General features: G+C 47.2%; 1 protein-coding gene across 5 annotated transcripts; it reads right to left on the reverse strand.

Annotated features, from left to right (window-relative positions):
* Position 1: 1 nt before the first annotated feature.
* On the reverse strand, positions 2-19,946 carry tprb (translocated promoter region b, nuclear basket protein; the record flags this gene model as incomplete). 5 transcript variants are annotated; one of them, XM_083671844.1, is made up of 51 exons in its annotated part: positions 2-312; positions 705-806; positions 1,031-1,149; positions 1,365-1,506; positions 1,663-1,761; positions 1,884-1,987; positions 2,189-2,280; positions 2,362-2,412; positions 2,759-2,919; positions 3,251-3,344; positions 4,070-4,225; positions 4,326-4,541; positions 4,847-4,927; positions 5,074-5,222; positions 5,330-5,614; positions 5,803-5,999; positions 6,118-6,197; positions 6,641-6,837; positions 6,973-7,171; positions 7,485-7,631; positions 7,980-8,190; positions 8,461-8,591; positions 8,786-8,917; positions 9,149-9,286; positions 9,537-9,684; positions 9,869-10,056; positions 10,258-10,461; positions 10,766-10,882; positions 11,092-11,244; positions 11,521-11,687; positions 12,379-12,556; positions 12,739-12,879; positions 13,112-13,246; positions 13,413-13,575; positions 13,867-14,015; positions 14,343-14,479; positions 14,764-14,927; positions 15,201-15,427; positions 15,721-15,828; positions 15,970-16,167; positions 16,377-16,483; positions 16,857-16,997; positions 17,173-17,260; positions 17,475-17,555; positions 17,643-17,735; positions 17,938-18,102; positions 18,762-18,865; positions 18,962-19,058; positions 19,193-19,266; positions 19,375-19,479; positions 19,796-19,946. In XM_083671844.1, 51 exons carry the CDS (start codon positions 19,944-19,946, stop codon positions 260-262), a joined length of 7,119 nt encoding a protein of 2,372 aa, XP_083527970.1. In that variant the 3' UTR covers positions 2-259. The 5 variants fall into 5 exon arrangements, 3 of the variants coding, with proteins under 3 accessions (XP_083527970.1, XP_083527969.1, XP_083527971.1); XM_083671843.1 differs by having other exon boundaries at positions 2,362-2,415; XM_083671845.1 differs by lacking the exon at positions 1,663-1,761 and having other exon boundaries at positions 2,362-2,415.
* Between the last annotated feature and the right edge of the window lie 2,440 nt (positions 19,947-22,386).

The following is a 22,386-nucleotide window of genomic DNA, read 5'->3' on the forward strand; positions in this document are numbered from 1 at the left end:
GTTCTCACAGATCTCAAACTTTATTATCATAATATTCATAAAACAAACACAATGCTTCAGCAAGGACTGCGCTTACAAACTTACCTACGTACAAAAAAATATGATTTTGATACAATTTAAGAGACACAATCATGACTAGTTGACTCTTTAGCACATCATAAGGAGGATTTATAGGAACCAGCTTTCTGTTAAAAACCATGGTAACCGGTATCGTAGTGCCATGGCGACAGGAATGATGTTTGCATCTTTGGCCGGTGGTTCATCTGGCGAATCGTCTCCCACCGTGAACACCCCGGGACGGCAACGGCTGCCCTGGTAACCAAATCAAACAACACATACTGATATGAGACGAAGCCTGCTTTACCAATGTAAAAATAATAATTCTGTACAGAGCCTGTATAAATATGCAGTGAAAAGCGATGCCTTGGTAACAAATAATCAATTTCGGATTAATTTGTAATCTTCTGTATGTTTTGATTAATAAAATTAAAGTCTAAAATGAATCTGGATCTGGATTGATTTGTGGTCTTGACTTGTGCTACCTTGAACATGGTACATGTGTGTGCCATCTTTATGTCTACTTCCATTTGTCTGAGTGTAAACACTGCTTACTTTAAACCTGGAGAACCAGGACAGAATTGGTGGAAATTAGTGTGTAAATATACTGTAGTTATATACGAGTGATAGTGTGTGTGGTATCTCACCACTCTTCATGCGGCCACTCAATGTCCAGCGTCTGTTGCTGGGTGCGGGTAGCTGTCGCCCAGCTGTGGGTCGTGAGAGTTTGGGCTGACTGCTGCTCGTGTCTGACAGAGGGGAGGAGAGAAGGAGTTGAGTTTCAACAAACCTCATTCCACAGATTGGATTCAAAATCTAAAATTCCACAACCAGCAAATTAAAACTTTAATGCCTCTAAAATGACTGTATATGGTAGGGGTAAGAGTGCTGTGGAGTAGGCTTATAGAAAGACGGAGATAGAGGACAAGGGGTTTAGGGTGTAACTGGTAAGACTTTGGGTAGAGGTCAGTACCTGCGGAGCTGGAGGAGGGCTCCTGGCTAGTGGAGGGCAGGCTGGCATCGTCAGAAGGCTGGGCAGGCTCCTCCATCTCCCCCTGGGACACAATCTCCAGAGACAGCTCTGCACTGGACCTAACACACAATTATTCATGCTCAGTCAGAATCACAGAGATTTTTTACATTTTGAGTGGCATCTACTGAAGAGAGTAGATGCCACTCAAAAGCTGAAAAGCTGTTCTTTGCATCAGTCTGAGAGTAATCTTAGAGCAACATGAACCTCAAGTAAAACAAGTGACAAGGCACATGAGCTGTGCAGGTGTAACGTAAAGGCACATGAAGGATGTCACCTGTCTGCCTCAGCCTCCATGAAGATGTCGTCCCTCTCCTCCCCATGCACCGACAGGCCCGGGGTGGACGTGCTCACCAAGGGAACCGACTGGGAGGCGTGCTCCGTACCATCAGAGGGGAGGACCTCTGAGAACACTGACACTGGAGGATAGAGATGATACAATAATCAGCATTACACTGTCAGCCATATTGTTTTGGGTCCCCTAGCCACTATTTTCAGTTATAACAGTCCAATACAGAAAGAGAGAGTGGTGTGTGTTTACAGTGTGTGTGTGTGTGTGTGTTTGAGAACTGTACCTGGGGCTGCCACTTGTAGGGGTGTGGTGGGCACACTGCGTCCACCAGACTCCTCCTCGTGTGCAGCCAGGAACAGAGGACTCTCATACATCCCCAGACCTACCACACACACACACACACACACAAAGACATATGTCAAGGGGACAAAGAGAGAGTAGTGTAAAATAACATATGGGGACGATGATGACGACAGATAGTTAAGATGAGGTCCCCTCTTGTACCTCCTTGTGACGCCAGCTGTCCCAGGTCAGAGTGGGGGGAGCTAGTTTGGGGCATATCGTCCTGGCCGAAGCGGAATCGGGGTACACCAGCCACCTGTGGGGAACTTTATATTTATATATATATAAATAAAAATAAAAAAGGGGGGGGGGGGGGAGAGAGAGAAAGAAAGACAGAGAATCGTCACAAACATACTACACAGAATGGTAACCACTGACTCTGGGGTTGAAACAGGAGTGGAGGTTTCAACTATACCGATAGTGGTAGTGTTTTAACTAGTGATTCTTTGTGTGTGTGTGGTACTTACTGGATGGCCTCCGCAAAGCCGTCGGAGCGGTGTGGCACCACCAGAGTGGGAGTACTGGGAACCATCCTGTCATCATCATCAAAGAAGTGCTGCTGCAGAGTGAGGAGAGAATGTCACACAGACACACACAGACACACACAGACACACACAGACACACACACACACACACTTACTGCGCTGCTGGCCATCCCAGGGGTGAGCTGAAGGCGACGGACTGGGACACGCTGCTGAACAAACACACGGGTGGTTAAGCACTACACACACAAACTCTGTGTCTTAAACACACATACACACACCATGGAAGATACCGTTATATACACTCCAGGGTAGACTGAGGTTAGAAAACCAAGTCACCTTTAGTCATTTTAAGACCCTAATTGGAGACCTGCTCATGCAGACGTTCACGTTTTGATTGAGTGTCAGGGTGCACTTGTAAAAGAGCCCTTGGGTCTCAATGTGATTTCCTAGTGTAACTAAAGGTTCAATACAAATAAAATAATAGAGTCCTGAGCCCCATAAGGATGGTAGGGGGTGAAACCAGTGGCTTGTGTGTACAGCTACAGTACACACCTGGACCTGAGCAGGTGGGCCCAGCTCCTGGATGGGGGGAGGGTGGATGTTCAGGCGGGGGGGCAGCTGGTGGGGTGGTCTCCGTGGCGACTGTGGCATTCGGGGAGCCGAGCTGCTGATTGGTTGTTCGGTGGAGAAGGCTTCCATTGAACTGGCTTCGACTGAGAGAAGAGGAGAGACAACGGTCAACATTTTACATTTAACAGAACCTTAAAAACCTTCACATTTTGGTTTGGGGAGTTTTCTTTCTTACATAACTGTCTACTAATACTCATTATTAATAATAATAATAACTAACTACTAATAACATTTTGAAAGAGGCTCATGTCTACAGTGGTGTCAGACATGGTCTCTAAGAGAAGTGCATACATTCCTCTCTACTCCAGACAGACACTAACATATTACAACTCTCTCAAGTCATTTATGAGTGAGTATCACATGGCTAATTGAATGACGGGACAACCAAGTGTGTCACAGAGTTTTCCGTCTTACAGCTGTGTGTCTGGGAGTCGGCCGGCCGCTGGGTGGAGTCAGACGCCCCCAAACTCTCCTCTGTCTCCGTGCCTGGGTCTGTGACATCAGCACCCTGAGACAGAGAGAGAGGGAGGGGGAGAGGGGGAGGAGAGAGAGAGAGAGAGAGTTACGGGATGGGTCCCAGACTCTGCCAGACTGCATTGGCACAGTAACACACACGCTGATCATGATTCATTTCCGCTTCCCAGGCGTTCCCTATGAGTTCTAGTAAATCTGCTAGACAGAGCCAGGCCCTGGCCGAGGGTGTGGAGAACCCTCCCTCCCCTCCCCCACCTCCATCCCCACCCTGACCACACAGCTCCATCCCCACCCACACCTCACTCCAACTCCTGGGGCATAGCAGCCCCCTCCCCCTCTGAAAGCCTTAGAGGAACTCCAGTTTCCCGACACCACCGTCACAGCCACTCCTAATCACTGCCCTGACATCAGAGGCAAAGTGAAGCAAGGCTATTGCCTAGACACTGATTCATCCCACTGAAATCACACAACCAACCGCAAAGACACCGAGCGTGTATGCACACATGCAGACACACACGCAACTTCAGTGACAACACAGGTTTGTCACACGTGTGGGAGTAAGTGAAAGTGGAAGGAATGAGTGAGTGGGTTGGTTCAAGAGGAAGCACGAGAGTTATTGAGTGTGTGGGGATTATTGAACACTGGAAATTAGACAGTGAGTGAGTGAGTGAGTGAGTGAGTGTGTGTGTGTGTGTGTGTGTGTGTGTGTGTGTAAGTGTGTGTATAAATCAGGTTTGGGTGAGTGTGTGTTGATCTAACCTCGGTGTCGTCCCCTTCATATGCCTCGTTGCCATCTCCACTTCCTTCATTACTCTCCTCTCCTTCATCGCCCATCCCGGCATCATCTTCATCCTCTTCCTCATCCTCCTCCTCCTCTTCTTCATCCTCTTCCTCCTCGTCCTCTTCATCATAGTCCTACAGAGAGAAAGGGGTCAAATGTCACATTATCACTTGAGTATCTAAAATCAAAGCAAACCCCTTGGACATTTCAGTGACAGCTTCCTTGAGGCCTCACCTGTTCTTCCTCCTCGTCATCCTCATCTTCCTCCTCTTGGTCATCCTCACTCTCGGTGTCGGTCACTATGACGATGACGTCATGCTGGGGGGGTTCGTCGGGGGTCTCGTGGGAGAGTATGATCTCAGCAGACTCGGTTAGGGTTAGCATCTCCACGGGAACGGACTGAGACACGCCCTCCTCATCTACCTCCTCCAACACCGGGTACTCCTCTACCTGGGGAGACAGAGGAAAGACATGGTTGGAGACAGAGTCATAGAAATAGATAGATAGCCTCATATGAAAGAGCATAAACCAGGGAGACCAGGGGTCCCACATTAGTGTTTCCCTCAGTTCTCTTCTCAGACGGAGCATAGAGGCCCCCCAAATCAGAAACCAGGGTTACCATTACAAACCTTCTCTATTGAGTTGTATGGAAGGCTAAAAGTTTTAGGCATGGCAAAATAGATAATGCCCCCCCCCCCCCCCACACACACACACACACACACACACACACACACACACACACAAGTGGGGCTCACCTGGTTGGCGTCTGGGGCTTCTTGACTCTCTACTGCCACCAGCGCCTCTGCCTCTATACTGTCCTCAACTAGCACCTCCTCCTGGGAAAGGGAGAACCACAACACAGTTACAACAATGGACGATTTACCTTCATACTGGAAAGACTTTACTGTGTCACCTACTGTACATGTTTTGGGATTAATCTTTCTCAAGATCAATATGTCTGATAAGGGGTCTCTGGGCTCACCTCTGGCCCCACCCTCTGGATGATGCGGAGTTTCTTCGGGATGGGGGGCTCGGAGGAGTCTTCCTGGGGGGTCTCTGTGTCTGTGACCGTGGAGTTGTCCTGTTCCTCCTCACGGGGCCTCTTGGACATGGAAGACGTCATGGCTGAAACTGGAGGGGGGCAGGTTCCACCATAACTTAGATGGTAAATGGCGGCCAGAATACAATGAGAGAACTTCAAGTCTTTTATTTTTAAGTAGTCTGATCTGATCCCTTACCTGTCCCGAATAGAGGTAGAGGGCCTGAAGAGGTAGAGGGCCTCTCCATCTGTGAGCTGGGGGCTGCCTCCATGACGACGGGAGCTGGCTCCTGATTGGCTGGTTCGGCTTGGGGCAGGCTCTGCTGCTGTGTTGGTTGGACGAAGGCAGTGGCCTGCGTCTGGGTCTGGATCTGCTGGACTGTCAGCATTGGGCTGGCCACGTTGGGACTGGTTGACCGCACGGAACCACTGGCGCTGCCATACACAGTCACATGCTCCAGTGGGCCCTCGGACGACTGCATAGCTGTGGGGCCCGAGGTTACATCGTCAGAGGGTCAGAAGTGTAAGAGTAAGCAAAACATTAAAAGCCTAAAATAATCATGTCCATGTTGACATTAACAACTCATCTTTCATTGCTGCTTCCACCCATATCAATATAAATTACAGCAATTTATATACCCTAGACAACTATCAACACTGACAAGCACTCACCTTCTTGGTTCTCCACCTGAGTGGTGGGCATGACGGTGGCAGTGGGCGTGGGGGTGGGCACGGTGGCCGGGGTGATCATGGGCCGGATGCTGGCCCGGGGGGTGGACTTGCTCCCGGGGTTGGCGGGAGGTTTGCTGGTGGTGGCCACCAGGGGAGTAGGCTTGATGTTGGCAGTGGGGGGCTCAGAGCTGCTGGCACTGCAGAAGACAAAACAGGAGCATGAATAAGTGTTGATGTTGAATTGTGATGCAGTTCAAAGCAAGACAAAATGGCGTCATAACACAGACATCCAGATGAGGTGAGTCTATACTGTACCTTCCCCTGTCCCTGTCTGCAGCCGGGGTGGTCTTCAGACTGATCTGTCTCTGCTCCGTGGTCCTCTGCTGCTCCTGAGCCTACAAGAGAGACAGAGGGATAGCCATGCATTCAGATTCAGAAAACTTTGTCGATAAAATTTGCATTTAGACAGAAAACAGTCTGACACTGCTCAGTTCCTTAATCATGCGTGATTTTCTTCCACACATTGATAGATGTGACCACCAGCACCACCTATCCACGACTTTATTGGCACCACACTAGCACGCCACCATAGTAACATTTTATGACCAGTTTTGCCTGGCAGGAAAACTTTCTGCGCTTATTCTAGCTGGCTTTCGTTCTCACTTGGGGGGCCGTAGCTAACTTCAATAGTCACATAGGCTACTTTTATTGACATCAGCAGGAGAACTGTTATTTGTATTAATAAACAGGAAATGAGGGACATAACTTCCATCAAATAGGTTAAAGGTCCGTAAAATCGAGGGTAAAAAGTGATAACCGTGTTTTCTCCAGCAGTCACCTTGCTGGGGCCCTGTTCAGGGGGCTCGTCTCTCTGCTCTCCGTGCCTCTCCTGCTGCTCCCGGAGGTCCCGCAGCTCCCTCTCCTGCCGGCTCAGACGCCCCTCGTACTGGGACTTGAGGGCGCTCACTCGGACCTCAAGCTCCTCCCGCTGGCCCTTCAGCTCCTCGTTCTCCTTCTGCAGCTGGTCCTTGGTGCCTGGAGGAACAAGAAGAACAAAGAAACAAGAAAAAAAAGAAAGGATCAGAGGTGAGAAACAACTCTCCAGCCAGACAAGCTAGATGCATGTCCTCGGGAGTGAAATGTGTCTGGAGGGGGCAGCATGGTCTGTACCCATGAGCTGGTTGATCTTCTGCTTGGCGCCAACAAAGGCTTTCCTGGTCTTCTCCTCCTTCTCAGCCATCTGCTGGCGGAGGGTGTCCTCCTGGGAGGCCTTCTCCTGCAGCTCCTGTCTCAGCCTGGACAGCTCCCCCTGCAGACGGGAGGACTGCTCCTGAGTGCTACGCATCTCCGCCTCCCGCTCTCCCACCACCTGGGAGGGTTACAAACATGGCCAGGTCAGATACCATACCATACCATGGCCAGGACACATGTACAGTATAGTCACATAATACCTAGACGTTTTCTATTTAGATGAAATAGGACATTGTCTAGACATAGTATGAGGATGTTTTGCAATGATACCAGCCTCCTTTATCTCTTTGACCTTGTTTTTCTTTTTAATGATACATCAAATTTTTAGTTTTATTATAATTTATTTTATTATAATGGAAACAAACAATGACACAAACAATAAGAAGACAGAGACAAAAACAAACTAAAGAGAGAGATTCATTTTCTCTGACCTTGTTGAGGTTGTCCAGCTGGCCCTCCAGGTCCCTAGCCCGGGTCTCAGCCTGCCCCACGGAGTCCCTCAAGTCCTGCAGCTCCTGGGCCGAGGCCTGCCGAGCCTCCTGGTCCTGGGCCGGGGTAGACGCTGCCTCAGCCACCACCTGGGGAACCACAGACCCAGTCAACACTCAATCCAGCATGTCAAGAGCTGTGTCTGCACTTTGAGAGCCATGTCAACCAGGTTAGGAGAGTTGGCCCATTCAGCACATTCGATTACTCAGGAGGGGTTAACCAAGAGGAGCTTACAGTTGCATTCATTTCCTGCTTGAGATGATGAATTCCAGACTAAGGCTAGGTCATAAAAGGATAGATCTTTCAAATGCTAGTCAGATAAAAAAAGAAAATAGCTCCTCTTCAATGCAAACACACGATCCTGCTAGAGACAATTTGCACTGACCCCTGCATATCACTTAGACAGACAGACAGAGACAGACAGACAGCTGGTTTACCCTGTCGTGTTCCACCTTCAGCTCGTCGTATTGGGTCTTGTAGCGACGGCCGATCTTCTTGACCTGGTTGATGGTGCGGCCCTTCTCCAGGAGGTCCAGCGCCTTGGCCTCCACGTCCTTCCTCAGGGTGTCCCTCTCTGCGCTTACCTTCCCCAGGCCCTCACGCAAGGCCTGCATCTGGCTCTGCAGAGATGTCACCGAGCCACCACTCCTAGAGAGAGAGCAAGAGAGAGAGCGAGAGAATGAAAGACAAAAGAAATAGATTAAGTTCAACCACGAGTGACAGTTGACCCGAAAGAGGACAGTGGAGTGTACCCCTCCATATCACCCCATCCCGACTACAGTGTTGCCGGGTCAAGTAGACTGACCACTGCACTCACGTTTAGTTTCAAGTGAACCAGAATGCGAGCTTGCTAGATCAGGCTGGTTATACCAGGCTAATATAAGGCTAACTACAGTATAGCCTCTATGCCAGTCTCACCTGGCCAGGTCAGCCTTGAGCCTGCCCGTCTCCTCAGTGAGCTGCTGGATGCGTTTGAGGTGGGCCTCCTTCTCAGAGTGCATACGCTTGTACTCCTCTGGGTCTGTGTCCTTCTGCTGGCTCACCAGGTGCTACAGGGTCACGCAGGAAACAAACAGAGCATGTTTCCATTAAAAGTCACTGGAGAGGTCTTTCTTGAATAGCTACTCTAGGAAAACTATGAATCATTCCTTTAAAGTGTTAGTATTATCATTATATGGAGAAATACATGGAGAATGTCTTAGTTGTGAAGCAAGTGTCAACCCATATTTAACATGTTATTGACCTGTGTTCTGGACTTCCAGCGTTTGATGTCCTCTTCCAGAAGCTTCTTCTCAGCCTGCAGCATGCCACTCTTCTCACTCAGCTCAGCGTTGGACTCCTGCATGGGCATGATGTCCGCCTCCAGCTTACGCACCTGACAGAGAGAGAGATAAAGAGAGAGGGATGGAGGGGCGAGACAAACAGTGGAATTGATGAGGGGAAAAAAGGTAGGATCTCTCTCTAAAGCAGAGAAAAACATGCTTTGAGCCCAGAGACTCTCACACGGTTCTCCAGAGAGAAGAATGCATCAACCAAATCTCCATGGTGGGTACTCTTAACCCTAGTCGAGTACAGTAGATATCACTTCCCTGCAGTCTCCCAGTACCTTGGCCTGGGTCTGTTGGAGGTCCTGCTCCAGCCTCTCCTTCTCCTCCCGTAGCATCTTGTTGGTCTCCATCAGGACGTTCATGGTCTCAGTCTTTTTCATCAGCTCGTCATGCTGAGCCAGAGTCTTTGCTGTCACCTAGGTCAATGGGTTAAACAAGCGTTATCATCATCTTGTGCTTTGGAATTCTTCAACTTCCCCATCTAATCAACAGTATTGTCTCATTTAAAGAAATAAACCCATGAATTTTCAAATTTCCATTTTTGTGTTAAACATTTATCATGTTTCATTTTCAGATTTTCATGTGTTTTGTGTCCTGCACACATGCACTCAGCTCTCTACTCTCCTCACTCCCAGCCTCTCTCTTCCTCTTTTGTTCTAGTCTCACCTGCATCCTCTCCCTCTCAGCATTCAGGCTGTCCTGCAGCTCCTTCAGCTCTCTCTCTTGGTGCTCTACCCTCAGCCTGTGGCGCAGACTCTCCCCCTGGGCCACTTCATACCGCGACTCCGCTATCTCCTTCTCCCGACGCACAAACCTGCAACCAGAGGACAGGTCACGACACAGGAGGAAGACGGAAAGAGGGGGATATCATGACAGAAAAAAGGAGGGGTTAGTTTTGAGGAATTGCGTAAAATTCTTATGCAGTGTGGACATTCTCATAAAGGAAGGTAAGAAGAAGGTAGAGAGGGAGTAAGGGGAGAGATGAAGGAGAGTGTTACCTGAGGATCTCCAGGACCTGGTCCTGGGAGTTGCCTTCCTCCGTGAGGGAGATGTTCAGGGGGCTCTCGTTGGCGGCCCGCTGCAGGGTGGCGGCCATCTTGCTGCTTATGGTCTGGATCTGCTCATGGAGCAGAGTGTTCTGCTTCTGTAGCTCCTCAGAGCGAGACGCCACCTTAGACATCTCCTCCTGATGGAGAGAGAAATAGAAAATTCTAGATTGTTGTGTACCTGTGCTGGCTAACCTTGCAGATGTAATCACCATCATCAAAGTGTTCACATAAACATTACACTAAAAACATCTCCACCTCAAACCTGTACAGCCATCAATTCCCACATTTTCCCTAAACACCTCATCCATTCATCCAGCATCTCCTTGACTGGTACCGACCTTGAGGATCTTCTCCTGCTCCTCCCAGGAGATGCGGGCCTCCAGCAGCTGAGCGCTGGCTCTCTGGGCCCTCTCCTCCAGCTGGTGCTTGAGCTGGGATGCCTGCAGGGCCTGGGCCTTGGCCGCCTGGAGGGCCTCCACATCTGCAGCGTGTAGAATCATCTCCCGCTCATACTTGTCCTGGGCCTCCGATGCCACACGTGCCTGGGTGGGCGGGTGGAGAAGAGTGTTAGAATGTTGAATCAAGGGGGAGGAGTTATCAGCACTAGATTTCCACACATTATACATACATTACACATGCAAAACATACAAGACGTGAATGGGAGAGTGTGTTGTCTCGCACAGTGGAGGGTCTGGGTCGCTGCGTAGTTCAGCTCCAACTCCTAAACCCACCACTGTTAAACAGAGCATATGCTTATTAGCCATAGCCATGCTCAACCTCATGTTAGCCTGGCTGCCTGAGCCCCATGCTAGGTTAGTGTTAGCCTGGTCCCTGTCCTGTCCTCACCTGCTCCTGAGTGTCCAGTATGGCCTGCTGCTCCTGGGCTGCGGCCAAAGCTGCCCTCTGCAGCGCCTCCTGATGCTCAGCCTGGACACTGCTCAGACTCTTCCTCAGCTCGGTCATCTGATACACAGTGCACACACACAGAGGTAACAATTGATTGAGGAGATACTCAACTGCAATGTTGTAAATACTGCTGTAAAAAAATACTGCTGAAAACATGTTTACGACTGATTGACATTTATTTCTGACGGTGCCCAGCCCATATGGGCTTATAAGACACTAGCATGAAAGTATACAAGTGTGTTTGTATCCTGTTGCCTCTGTGTTACCTGCTGCTCCACAGACGCCAGGGCTCTCCTCTTCTCCTCCTGCAGGCCCTGCTTCTCCTTCTCCGCCTCCAGCAGCTTGCTCTCCAGCTGCCTGTGCTGCTCCTGGGCCTCCTTCACATGGCCATCGATGGAGGAGCGAGCCTGCTCCGTCACCTACAGAGAGAGGGAAGGAGAGAGAGAGAGATTAGTACACTGCTAAAGGGTTAGAGTAGTTTCCTTATAAGGGCCAGTATACTTAGGATACTGGCTTAGGATAGTACACTGCTAAAGGGTTAGGGTAGTCCACTGATATGAGGTTTGGGTGGTTCCCTTGCAGGGGGTTAGGGTAATACACTGATATGCCATTAGGGTAGTACACAGATATGGCATTGGCAGTTCTCTTGGTTTAGGGTGGTTCACTGTTGAAGGGTTATGGGTTTCCTTCCTCACCTGCTTCTCCTTGTCCAGGGACTCCTCCAGGCTTTGGGCCATGGCTCGGTACTGCTCCAGGCTGGAGGTAGTAGTCCTCAGGCGCTCCGCCAGCTCCTCCGCCCGTGCCTCGGCCTGCCTGAGGCGGCCACGCAGATCCTCTGCGTCCTGCTCTGAACCCTGGAGCCCTGGAGGGGAAGGGAGAAGAGAGGAGGGGTGTGAGGGACACAGCTGGCACAGAAAGCAGAGAGAGAGAGAGAGAGAGACCTGGTGTGTGCACTAATGAAACCACCATAACACTTCTGGCAAGCGCTAATGAAATCACCATAACATTGCAAATGGTGCATACTCCAAAACCACACAACCTCCCCACTACAGTTACTACAAAATAACAACTCAACCTAATGAGAGCATGGCTGTTCAGACTGCCCTATATTAACATATGGAAAAGTAGGACTTCTCCAGCACACTAATACCAAAGGAGGCTAATGCAGTAATGCAAAGGAGAGTCAGTCAACCACAGCTCAATGAAAAAAAAAAACAGGCTAATTTGTGGGACTAATTCAATGATACTAACTTAGGATGACAATTTACTTTCAAGGCAAAAAACAACCAGACTGTTAAAATTCATGACAATAAATGATGACCTCAACATTCTTAAATATAGCCATTAGCCAATGACACGGACTGTCTGCATGCAAATTGCCTGTCTGTATGTCTGCTTCAAATTCTCACCCTTAGATCATCTTTAGACAACAGGTCTTTCAAGGACATTCATGGCCATCTGACACTTTCAGCAGCTCCAGAATATTCTGTTGTCTCAGAGCCCACTGAGCCTGGTGTAATTGTGTAACAGGACAGTGTGTGTGCTGTGCTGACCTCTGAAGCCCATAGTTGGGGTGGCGGGGGAACCCAGGGACAGACGATGGCCCTCTCCACTGCTCTGTTGCAGCCTGAGGGTGCTGACGTCCAGCTGGGCAGCACTCAGCAGCTCCCTGGTCTTCTGGAGCTGGGACACCTGGGTCTCCAGCTGCCTCTTGGCATCCATCAGCTGCACCTGGAGGGAGAGAAGAAACAGACAGACTGGTGTAAGACATTCATAGGCAGACAAGGGGAAAGGATACACAGGACCAGGTTGCGATATGAAAGGATTCAAGGACAAAAGTCCAGAGAGTAGACAGAGAAACAGAGTAGAGAGGCTTGTGGTTGGTATTGAGATGGGGGGGGGGGGGCTCTTACTTCTTGGTTTCTGCCCAGTAGGTGGCGCTGCTCCACCTCATGCTCCAGTCTCTTCTGCAGCTGGGAGATCTCTCTCTCCTGCTTCTCTATCTGGGTGTTGAGACGCTGTCTGGTGTCGGTGTCGGAGCGCTCCAGTGTGGTCTGGAGGAGAACACAGGGAGGGGGTCAGAACAAAGATACAACATCAACAGGCTGGCATGGAAAGTACTGCTTCAATCTATCTAATCATGGCTCAGAATGAGTGTACAAGTATTGATGGAGAGTACAGGTATTGATTGATGATTGGTGTGTGTCAGTGTGATTGAGTGTCTGTACCTCTTGAGCTTAGTGTTAGTGTGTGGACAAGCTTATGTGTGTGTGTATGTGTGTGTACCTGTATGGCCTTGAGGTTTGTGAGCAGCAGGGTCTGGCTGCGTTGTTGGGTGTGCATGGTCTCTCTCTCCTGGGTCAGCCTGGACTCCACCAGCTTCAGCATGTTGATCTCCTTACGCAGGTTCTCAGTATGACCCTAAAGGAGGGCGAAGGGGACACATCTAGCTCAACTCAATGTGGATTAAAAAACAGCCGAAATGCAAATGCCCAATGAGCAACACACACCAACAAACATCCAATGAGAGATACTTACAAGGAAATAGACAATACATATAAACACACACACACACACACACACACACCTCTGCCATGGACAGTTTCTCCTGAGCAGCCCTCAGGTCCTGAGTCATGGTGTGGATGGCCTGCTCATTCTTCTGGGCTGCTGCGGCCATCTTCTGTCCCTTCTCCCTGAGGGAGGCGATCTCCCTCCTGTAGCCCTCTACATTGTCTTGCAGCATCTCATATCTGACCAGGGGAAACACCAACACATTACACTGTTTAGTGTTCTGCTGAGACAAATTACAACAAGTGACTGAGCTGAAGTGTTCACGAAGAGGTATCTGCGCACACTAGGCTCACAGTCTTGTTGAGCACTCGGTTTTATTGGTTGCTAATTGCTGTAGGGTTGAATATTAACACACACTCGTCAGGCCTTTAGTTTCCGTTAAAAGCCACTAGTTTTGCTGAAATCCTATTTCATCTTGTGCCATTGCTTTGAGTTGTGTCCTGATTGTGTCCTGAGGGCTTTGGCCGTACCTTTTAGAGGCAAACTCCAGCTGAGTGGATATCTTGGTGTTCTGGGAGCGAAGGTCGGACACCTGCTCCTGCAGTTTCTCACTCTGCTCTGTGACGGCCTTGACACTCTCGGCCCTCTCCTTCTTATAGGAGGAGAATACCTCCTGCAGCTGAACACACAAACAAACCTGGAGTTCATACATGATAACAACAACACTACCAATTATTAAATGTTTTTGTATAACAGTGATGTTATAACACGATTAGCACAAACAATGTATGGCAAAAACCTTTTCTATTAAGATATCAGTCATTGCTGTTTTTACACTGACATGGAGAGAACAAGATCATATTTCTCTAGTTAATGGTAGACTATCACAGTATTCATTTTTACATCTCTCACATGACAGATCCAGAAGTGAGACTATACTACCCTCTAGTGACAGAGTGTGTATAAGACATCTCTGGGGCGAAGAGGATTGCAGGGGCTCGCTAACCTGTCGTAGGGCCGCCTTGGCCTCCACTGCTTCAGTGGACTCGGTTGCCATGGTGATAAGGTCAGTGGGTGTGGTAGGGGTGGCAGCCGGGGAGAGGCGGGGAGTGGAGGTCAGGGAGAACTCCTCGGGTGCAGTGCCTGAGAGAGGTCAAAGGTTAGACTGGTACACACAAACAAGTTCTATCAAATTGTTATCTATATAGCAGGACAAAGGGTTCCTCTGAACTCCTCTTCACCTGGGGGTTGGAAACCGATGTTGATTTCCACCAACAAAAATAACAGAGGAAAATAGTCTTACAAATGTACAAGTAGGCACATTGTAAGTAGAAATACAAATGTAAGTAGGTGATTGTAGAAGAGCATAGGTTCTGGGTATCAAACATTTGTGTTTTTTTGCTGTGAGTGGCTCTGAGGCATCCCACCTTGCTGAGGGAAGCTGACGCCGGTGGCCTGTGCTAGGAGCACGCGGTACATGTCCCTCTGCCTGACGATGGACTCTGCCAGCTGCATCTGGTGGGTACGCTGGTCCCTTAGAGCCTCCAGCTCCACCTGAGCCTTCTGCAGACTCAGCTCCAGCTCACTACGCCTGGGAGAGGGGAGGAGGAAGTCAATGATCATTCAATTACTCTTTAGCAGAGATTGAGTCAAGATCCAGATGCAGACCAAGCCTAGACCTATGAGACCCAGACCCAACCTCTTGATCCAGTGAGTCAAGTCGAGACCATAACAAGATCAATAGCACATTTATATATAAGACCACAAGATCAAGACTTCCATCGCTGCTCTGTAGTCACAGTTCCTGCACCTCCACACTTGGTCGCACACAGACCCAATCATATACTGACACACACACACTCACTTGGAGCCTATGGTCTCGGTCTCCTCTTGCTCCTGTGCGTCGCTGAGCTCCCTCAGGGCCACCAGGAGGCGCTGGTTCTGCTGCTGCAGCTCCTCCACGCCGCGGAACGTCACCAGGTGCTGGGTGATGACCTCAGACGTGCTGCTGATGTCAGTCGAGTTCACGTCTTCATCATGGGCCACATGGTTACCACGAGCCTCCTCCAGCTCAATCAGCAGCACACGGATCTGGTGGGGTAGGGGTCAGGGGATGTCATTGATAATGCAGGAAATGAACGTCCAGGGATAAGAGCATTGGTTGGTTGGTAGTCCATTTCCTACGATCCTATGTGATATGTCCTGTCATATCCCTAGTTTAGCACCTACCCTACAGATTGAAACATGTACTTGTGTTATTTTACCTATTTCAATTTCAACATTGAGGTTGGTGAGCAGGGGTGGAAAAAGACGGTTACAATTAGTAATGAGAAGTATCACTGAATTTCATGGTCAAAGTAAGGTCGCTCTGCTAGGAGCCCCACCTGCTTGGCCATGTCCGACAGCTGCAGATCAGACCTCTGGTTGTCTCTCTCCAGGACAGATGAACGCTTGTTGGCCTCGTCAGACTCCCTCTGCAGGCGATGTACCTCCTGACACAGAGCCAAGCAGTAGCATTAATGTAAAAGTGCCATGACTGAGCTTTAGGGCTTGTTTAGATTATCCACCTGTCCATAACACACACACACACACACACACACACACACACACACACACACACACGTGTGCCTCACCCTAACAGCCTGCTCCAGCTTTGCTGACAGGCTGGCCACAGATTTCTGCATGCGTTCATGCTCGTCTCTCTGCCGTTTGAGAATGGGCCCCTTGGCCTCCACCTCCTGTATGATGTCATCCAGGTACTTATTCACCCGCTTGTTCTCCAGACGCTCCAGCCCCAGCTGCTCCTGACTATCCACGTACGATGTGTACAACTGGGGGGAAAACAGAGGGAACTCTTAAAACAGAACGTAGCACTATACACATATAAAACGTCTTTGGTCCCATTTCACTGGACCGTTATGGTTATCAGCACATATCATATCTTTGCTCCACTACTGAAAGTGAACAAACCCTGCAGGTGAACCATCAGAGGGTCTTGCCACTGTCACTATGGCAAAGTGATTGCGGTTGCTGTGGTTACCTCTGTCAGCTTCATGCCAGGTTTGATGATCTTGGCCACAGCAGCTGCAGTTGGAGACATGGTGGTCATCTGCCCCTCTGAGAGCACTGAGGCAGCACCAGCAGGGCCTGGAAACACACAACCATGCAATGGGTCAAAGCGCATCCTCCACTTTCATTTTAAAGCCAATTCCAAAGAGCACCAAAGACAGAAGCCTTTTATCAATTGTTAGGAGCACAACTCCTCGCGTCCTCTCCTCCGTCCTCAACTTACATATTCTCCCCTTCAATGCTTTTTGAGGACAGAGCGAGTTGAGGACAAGAGGAGAGGACGCAAAAAGTTGTGTTCTTAACAAGTGAGAAAAGGCCAGACAGACAGATCAATCTAATACAAACTACTGAATAGTTTGATTACCCCTCTTATGATCAGTTAAATGCAGTCAAAGCAACTGGTAATGTCAACTTTTGACAAACAAAGTGAGTCTACATAATCAGGCCTGACCTCTGTGTTTGCCGTCAGACAGCAGCTCATTGGCATTGTTCAGCTCTTTCTCCAGGCTCTGGATCTTCTCCTTCAGCTCAGCCGCCATCTTGTCCCGAGCACCATCCATCTCCTGCAGCCTCACCTCCAGGGCCTTGTTAGCTGTAAAAGCAGACATAACAAGTTTGCCATCAGAGTTCAGCTTATTAAAAAGAATAATTAGGATCAAGGTGCTGTCTGTAAAAGATATCGGTAAGAGTAGATTTTAGAGATCACATCTGGATATGTAAGATTTATGTTTGTGTGTGGTCTCATATCAGTCAAAAACATTGCTCACCCTCTCCAGCATCCTTCAGCAGCTTGTGCAGCTCCTCTACAGCCCCACTCAGCTCCTCACTCTTGGACTCAGAGTCTGCAGCCGCTCCCTGCAAGCACAAGGTCAGGGTTTGTTTATTTGCTAATAAAGCTAATGCTGTTTAGTGTTGTGCATGGTGTCATTTCACATTGTATGCCACTAAAAAGTGGTGTTGACCAGTTGGTTCAGAGCATAGCTTAGAACAAACGTATCAACCCAAAAACAAAGAGCCATACCATCAAAAAGGCAGTTATTAATTAATTAATAATCCTAGCTCTACATACCTTGTATAAATTGGAGAGTTTTATGTTGGCATTCAACTCATTCCTAAACTTCTCCTCGATGCTTGCCTGTTGCTCCTTAGCCTGAAAAAACAAACACACATTGCTCACACCTGAAACCTTAGGAGTTTCAAAATGGCAACTTTGGGATGGCCTGAAAAATCTACACACCTCTTTGAGTTTGCTGATCATGTCTTCAGCCTGCTTCTGAAGGTTCTCATTTGATGTCTTCAAACTAGTCACTTGGTCCTGCACTCTGTTCAACTGTAATAGAACAAAGAAACAGAGAACACAACATTGAGACATGCCTGGCATACAATGGAAACGGTTAAGGTAATTGTTTAGTTAAATCTCTACATGAAAAACTATTCAACGCTTGATGGATGAAACGGATGAAAACAAGCTTCTAGTCATCCTACAGGAGCAGTACTGACCTGGGAGACACTGACCTAGTGACCCTCCTTACCTCATCCACTTTGTTCTCCAGGCTGCACTTGAGCTCCAGGATCTCATTGCCCTTCTGGCGAGACAGGGCCAGCAGTTCTTCACTTTTTGCCTTCAGCTCTCCATTCAACCAGGCTGTCTGGCCCTGCAGGAGCTCCTTCTCCTGCTCCATCCGCTTCTCCCTGTACTGGAGGGCATAGGGACAACACAACAGTACGCGTTAAACATAGGGACCTGAGGAATTCTTTCCTTGTTTTTTTCTCTTGTAGTTCCATCCCCCAGGACCAAGAGGACATATAATACTCACAATACTTAACCAAAATGTTGATTTTGATACCGATATCACCGTTTATATTCTTAAACAATACCACGGCAACCAAATAAACATCAGGAAAGTAGAATAATATCGTATTAAATAACAGAGAGGGCGGGGGAATCCATAATGAGATTTGATAGCTGATTTCAATCAGTATACTCTGCTGAACAACAAATGAGTGAACACAAAATAATTAAATTAATTTTTACATTTATTCAATATGATACAACATATAAGGTTGTATGCGTCATTCTGGCCATAATACAGGCCCAGGTATTATCTCAATGACATTCATAATTTGCTAAATTAAGGAACGTAGATTTTAACCTAATCTTGAGATTTTCAACTCAATTCACAAGAGGAATAATAGATTAACATGTACAGGGATGGAACATCAGGCAAAGACACAGATAATGTGGCAGTTCAGGTGGTCAAGAATTTCCTTAGTTATGCACAGAATAAATGAAAATAGGTTCCCTGTTACACCTTCATTTGGAGCTGATTTGAGCTGCCAGTCCAGTGTAGCTCACCTTGATGTTGACCTCTGAGGACTCAAGCTCGTCCAGTTTGAGCTGCAGCCCCAACTTTGAGCCGTTGACCTCCACAACCTTGTCATTAAGGCGATTCAGATCCTCTAGTGAGGAAATACAGACATGAGACAAAGAGTCAGTGTGAGACCGAGAGAGCGAGAGATATGTAAACAGTACCCTTCTCATAGATTCGCACATACCACTCAAATGTTCCACTTCCTGGGATCTCCTCTCCAGAGTACGCACAAGCTCACATTTCTCTGCCTCCAATTCATCTTTGGCTTTTGACAGCGAAGCCTAGAATCAAACATAACATACGTCTGATATGTATATATGAGACATTTATGAGCTATCTATATTAAGCATTACCATTGGTTATACACAATAATATCCACACTCCACAGTACCAAGACGATTCAAATATGCCTCACCTGTTCAGATGACAATCTTTCTTGGACACGTTCATATTCTTTGTTCCTGTCCCGTAGGCTCTTGAGTTCTTCATCTAATGAATAAGAGGACATGTAAACAAAGACACAACGTAAATGAGCTTGAAGAAGGGGCAGGCTGGTGAAAGGCCATTTGCAGTTGCACTAGAATCAACCACACTTACCAAGCTTGGTGAACTCCTCTTTCAGTTTTTGGTGTTCCTCAGTTTGGGACACAAACTCTTCCTGGGTTTGCTCAAGCAGTTTCACTTTCTCAAAGAATTGTTGTTCTGCAAGAGTGACAACAACAAAAGTCAGTCACCAAGCTAAGTCACTGTCAATCACTACCTAGCCCCCAAAGACGACAGGCAGCTGCCTGCTAGTGCCATGGCTATGCTTGCACTGGATGTTGCCGGGCTGCATACAGTCAAGTTGTTAGTCATGATAGTGCTATGTTCAGCTTGCTATTCGGTGAAGAATGTACCATTATATCCACATTGCATTTAATCACACACATCAACATCACATGTAAGCTAGCTAGCTAACTAGCAGTTGGCTAGCTGCTAGCTATCTGCAACGAAGTAGCTATATTCTGTCCAATCTTACCGCTATCAACTCTAAATTGCTCCTGTTGTGCTTTCAGAGAATCTATCTCATATTGCTGATCAGAAAGTATCTTTTCGAGTTTATTTTGAACAGCTTTTGGGAGTTTTGTTATCTCTGACCGCTCCAGCACTTGCAGCAACACTGCCGCCATTTTCCCTTTTCAACAACCGAGGTGTATGGTGGTACATGTAGTAACTAAAGTGAGAACGATATCAGGCCAAATAACACTGGCCCATGATCGTTTTATTTTATGGCCTCATTTATTATAATAGATTCAGTGACTCATTGCTACGTATGATATGACACCTGCTACATACATAGTATTGTGTCGAACTTTTATTAGTTATGCCCTTTACTTTGTTTATAAAATGTAAAATGCACTCCCCAATATCATTTATGACGTACTGATCAGTGATGAAATCTATTCTAAGAAGGCACTGTTTTCACTGTCACAATGCATACGTATCCTCGTATCAATGACTGCACCAGTATCAGCACTGCGCAGCACAGTGGTGGGAAAGTGCCGGCGAAGATTCTAAGGGAACTTTGTTTCTCAATGTATGCCTACCCTGGGTACCGGTGGGTGTCTTTCATGATTATGCTACCAAATCTGGTCAATGTCAATTCTGTTGATCAACGTTCTAATTGAATTATTCTTCATTTTGTTATATTGGTATTTCATCATTCAGACCTCCTGATTTATTTTCAGAAGTAACCTGCTTTGGCCATCATGGGAAAGGAATTCGTAGCTGATGCTATAGTGGGGAAATATTTTACAACCCTCCAAACGAGCACACCGTACATCATTGGACTTCTGATTGGGCAGGTAGGTGGGACAATTCAGGGCCAATATTAAGTAAAATTATCTTTCTGATATCATTCAATGCCAGTGTCTATTATTGATTGTAATAACCATTTCTATTTCTTTCCCATTTAGAGGGAGTTTGTAGGGCTTGCAGTCCAGATCCCACTGAAGGACCCAGGCAAGAACGCTGATGGTCTGATAGTTGATCATGACAAGGCCGATATTGTGGAGCATGCGGAACATGTGAGAGACAATTTAGTTCAGTTTAGTTTATTATGATCCCCATTAGCTGTTGCTCAGCTGCTACTCTTCCTGTGGTCCACACATAACATAAAAAACATGACACAGTACAGAACACTTATAGACAAGTTATAGACAAGAATAACACAAATGAATATACAATACAAATGAACACACAGAAACACACAGAAAATACTACATTAAATTAAAATAAAAGAGAATCAAACACTGTCAGACACCAATAAACATTCAAGGCCAGAGAAAGATCTAAGAGATAGGAGGAGAGAACATCATTGGCATCATTAATATTACTGGAGGATTTCCATTTCTGAAACATAATCAATTTGGTTATTCTATGGCATTATATCTTTGGAAGCTTTAGGGGAAAGACACCTGGAGGCTGGAGGTTTTGATATTCATGTTTGATATTGGGTATTGCCTTTCTTGTTAAAGGTTAACCACATGCTTATTGGAGGACTGTCAGTGACTGGATTGTTCGTGATTTCCCCTTCCAGCCAATCCAAGGAAAGCCATAATAAAATGAGGCGGGTAAGAAACCATTTAATTTTTTCTTGATTTCAAGCTTCTTTCATTTATTTCACGTTCCATTTGATATCAATTTGTCTTAACATAAATCTTTTTATCTGACGATTTATCAATCCAACTACATTCTCTGTTTGTTTCTTCTGTCAGATAATGATTGCAGTCGAAACACGCTTATCTGAGGGGAGGCTGTGGACGCTCTCAGAGGAAGACATTTCTGATAGATTGTTGCTTCATGTCTGTTCCAACACAAAAAAGTATCCTGCTCTGCACTGCATGCATCCCCACACACACACACACACGCACACCCACACACACACACACGCACACACGCACGCACGCACGCACGCAGGCAGGTCTATTTCTTAACAGTTTCATTACAGAGTCACTTGCTGGGGGATGGACATTGAACAACCCAGTGTGAGTGTTGAAATATTTCAATATGATACCATGCATTTAGTCATTTAAAGCACAAACTACGATACGTATTTATTTGTACTTTACCCTTTACAGACCTCTAGCTCTCTCCAAAATCCCAGCCAGAGAGCTATTATACAAGGTCTCAATGGGACACGAAAAACACTTACTTAAACCTGTCTGCTAATCACAACAGTTTGATGTGGGCTTCCCTTATAGATAGAGCCTAATCAGCCTCATGAGGAGACAGTTTGACTATAAAGGCGTGGTTGTTGCTTATTCTGTTGTTGATAGACACGGCCACAACTGTTCTCTTTTTTCCCCCCACTGATTTGAATGGAAGAATAGCAAACCTCTGGTCTCTGGATGAATATTTTTGAAATTCCACAGTGAATGTGTCTCATTTACTTTTTACAAAAGAGGATGGTGTATAGTTTGATGTTATGAAGGTTTGAGCAGTGTCAATTTCATAATTTCCTTTAGAAGTTGGAAAACTCCTATAGAACTGGTAATCCTAAAGGGCATGAATGGAAGCATACTAGACCTGCCTGTAAATGATCAACCCTCAATACTACAAGCCTCTTCT

The sequence above is a fragment of the Argentina silus genome (assembly GCF_951799395.1).
Source record: "Argentina silus genome assembly, chromosome: 6".
Lineage (NCBI taxonomy): Eukaryota > Metazoa > Chordata > Actinopteri > Argentiniformes > Argentinidae > Argentina > Argentina silus.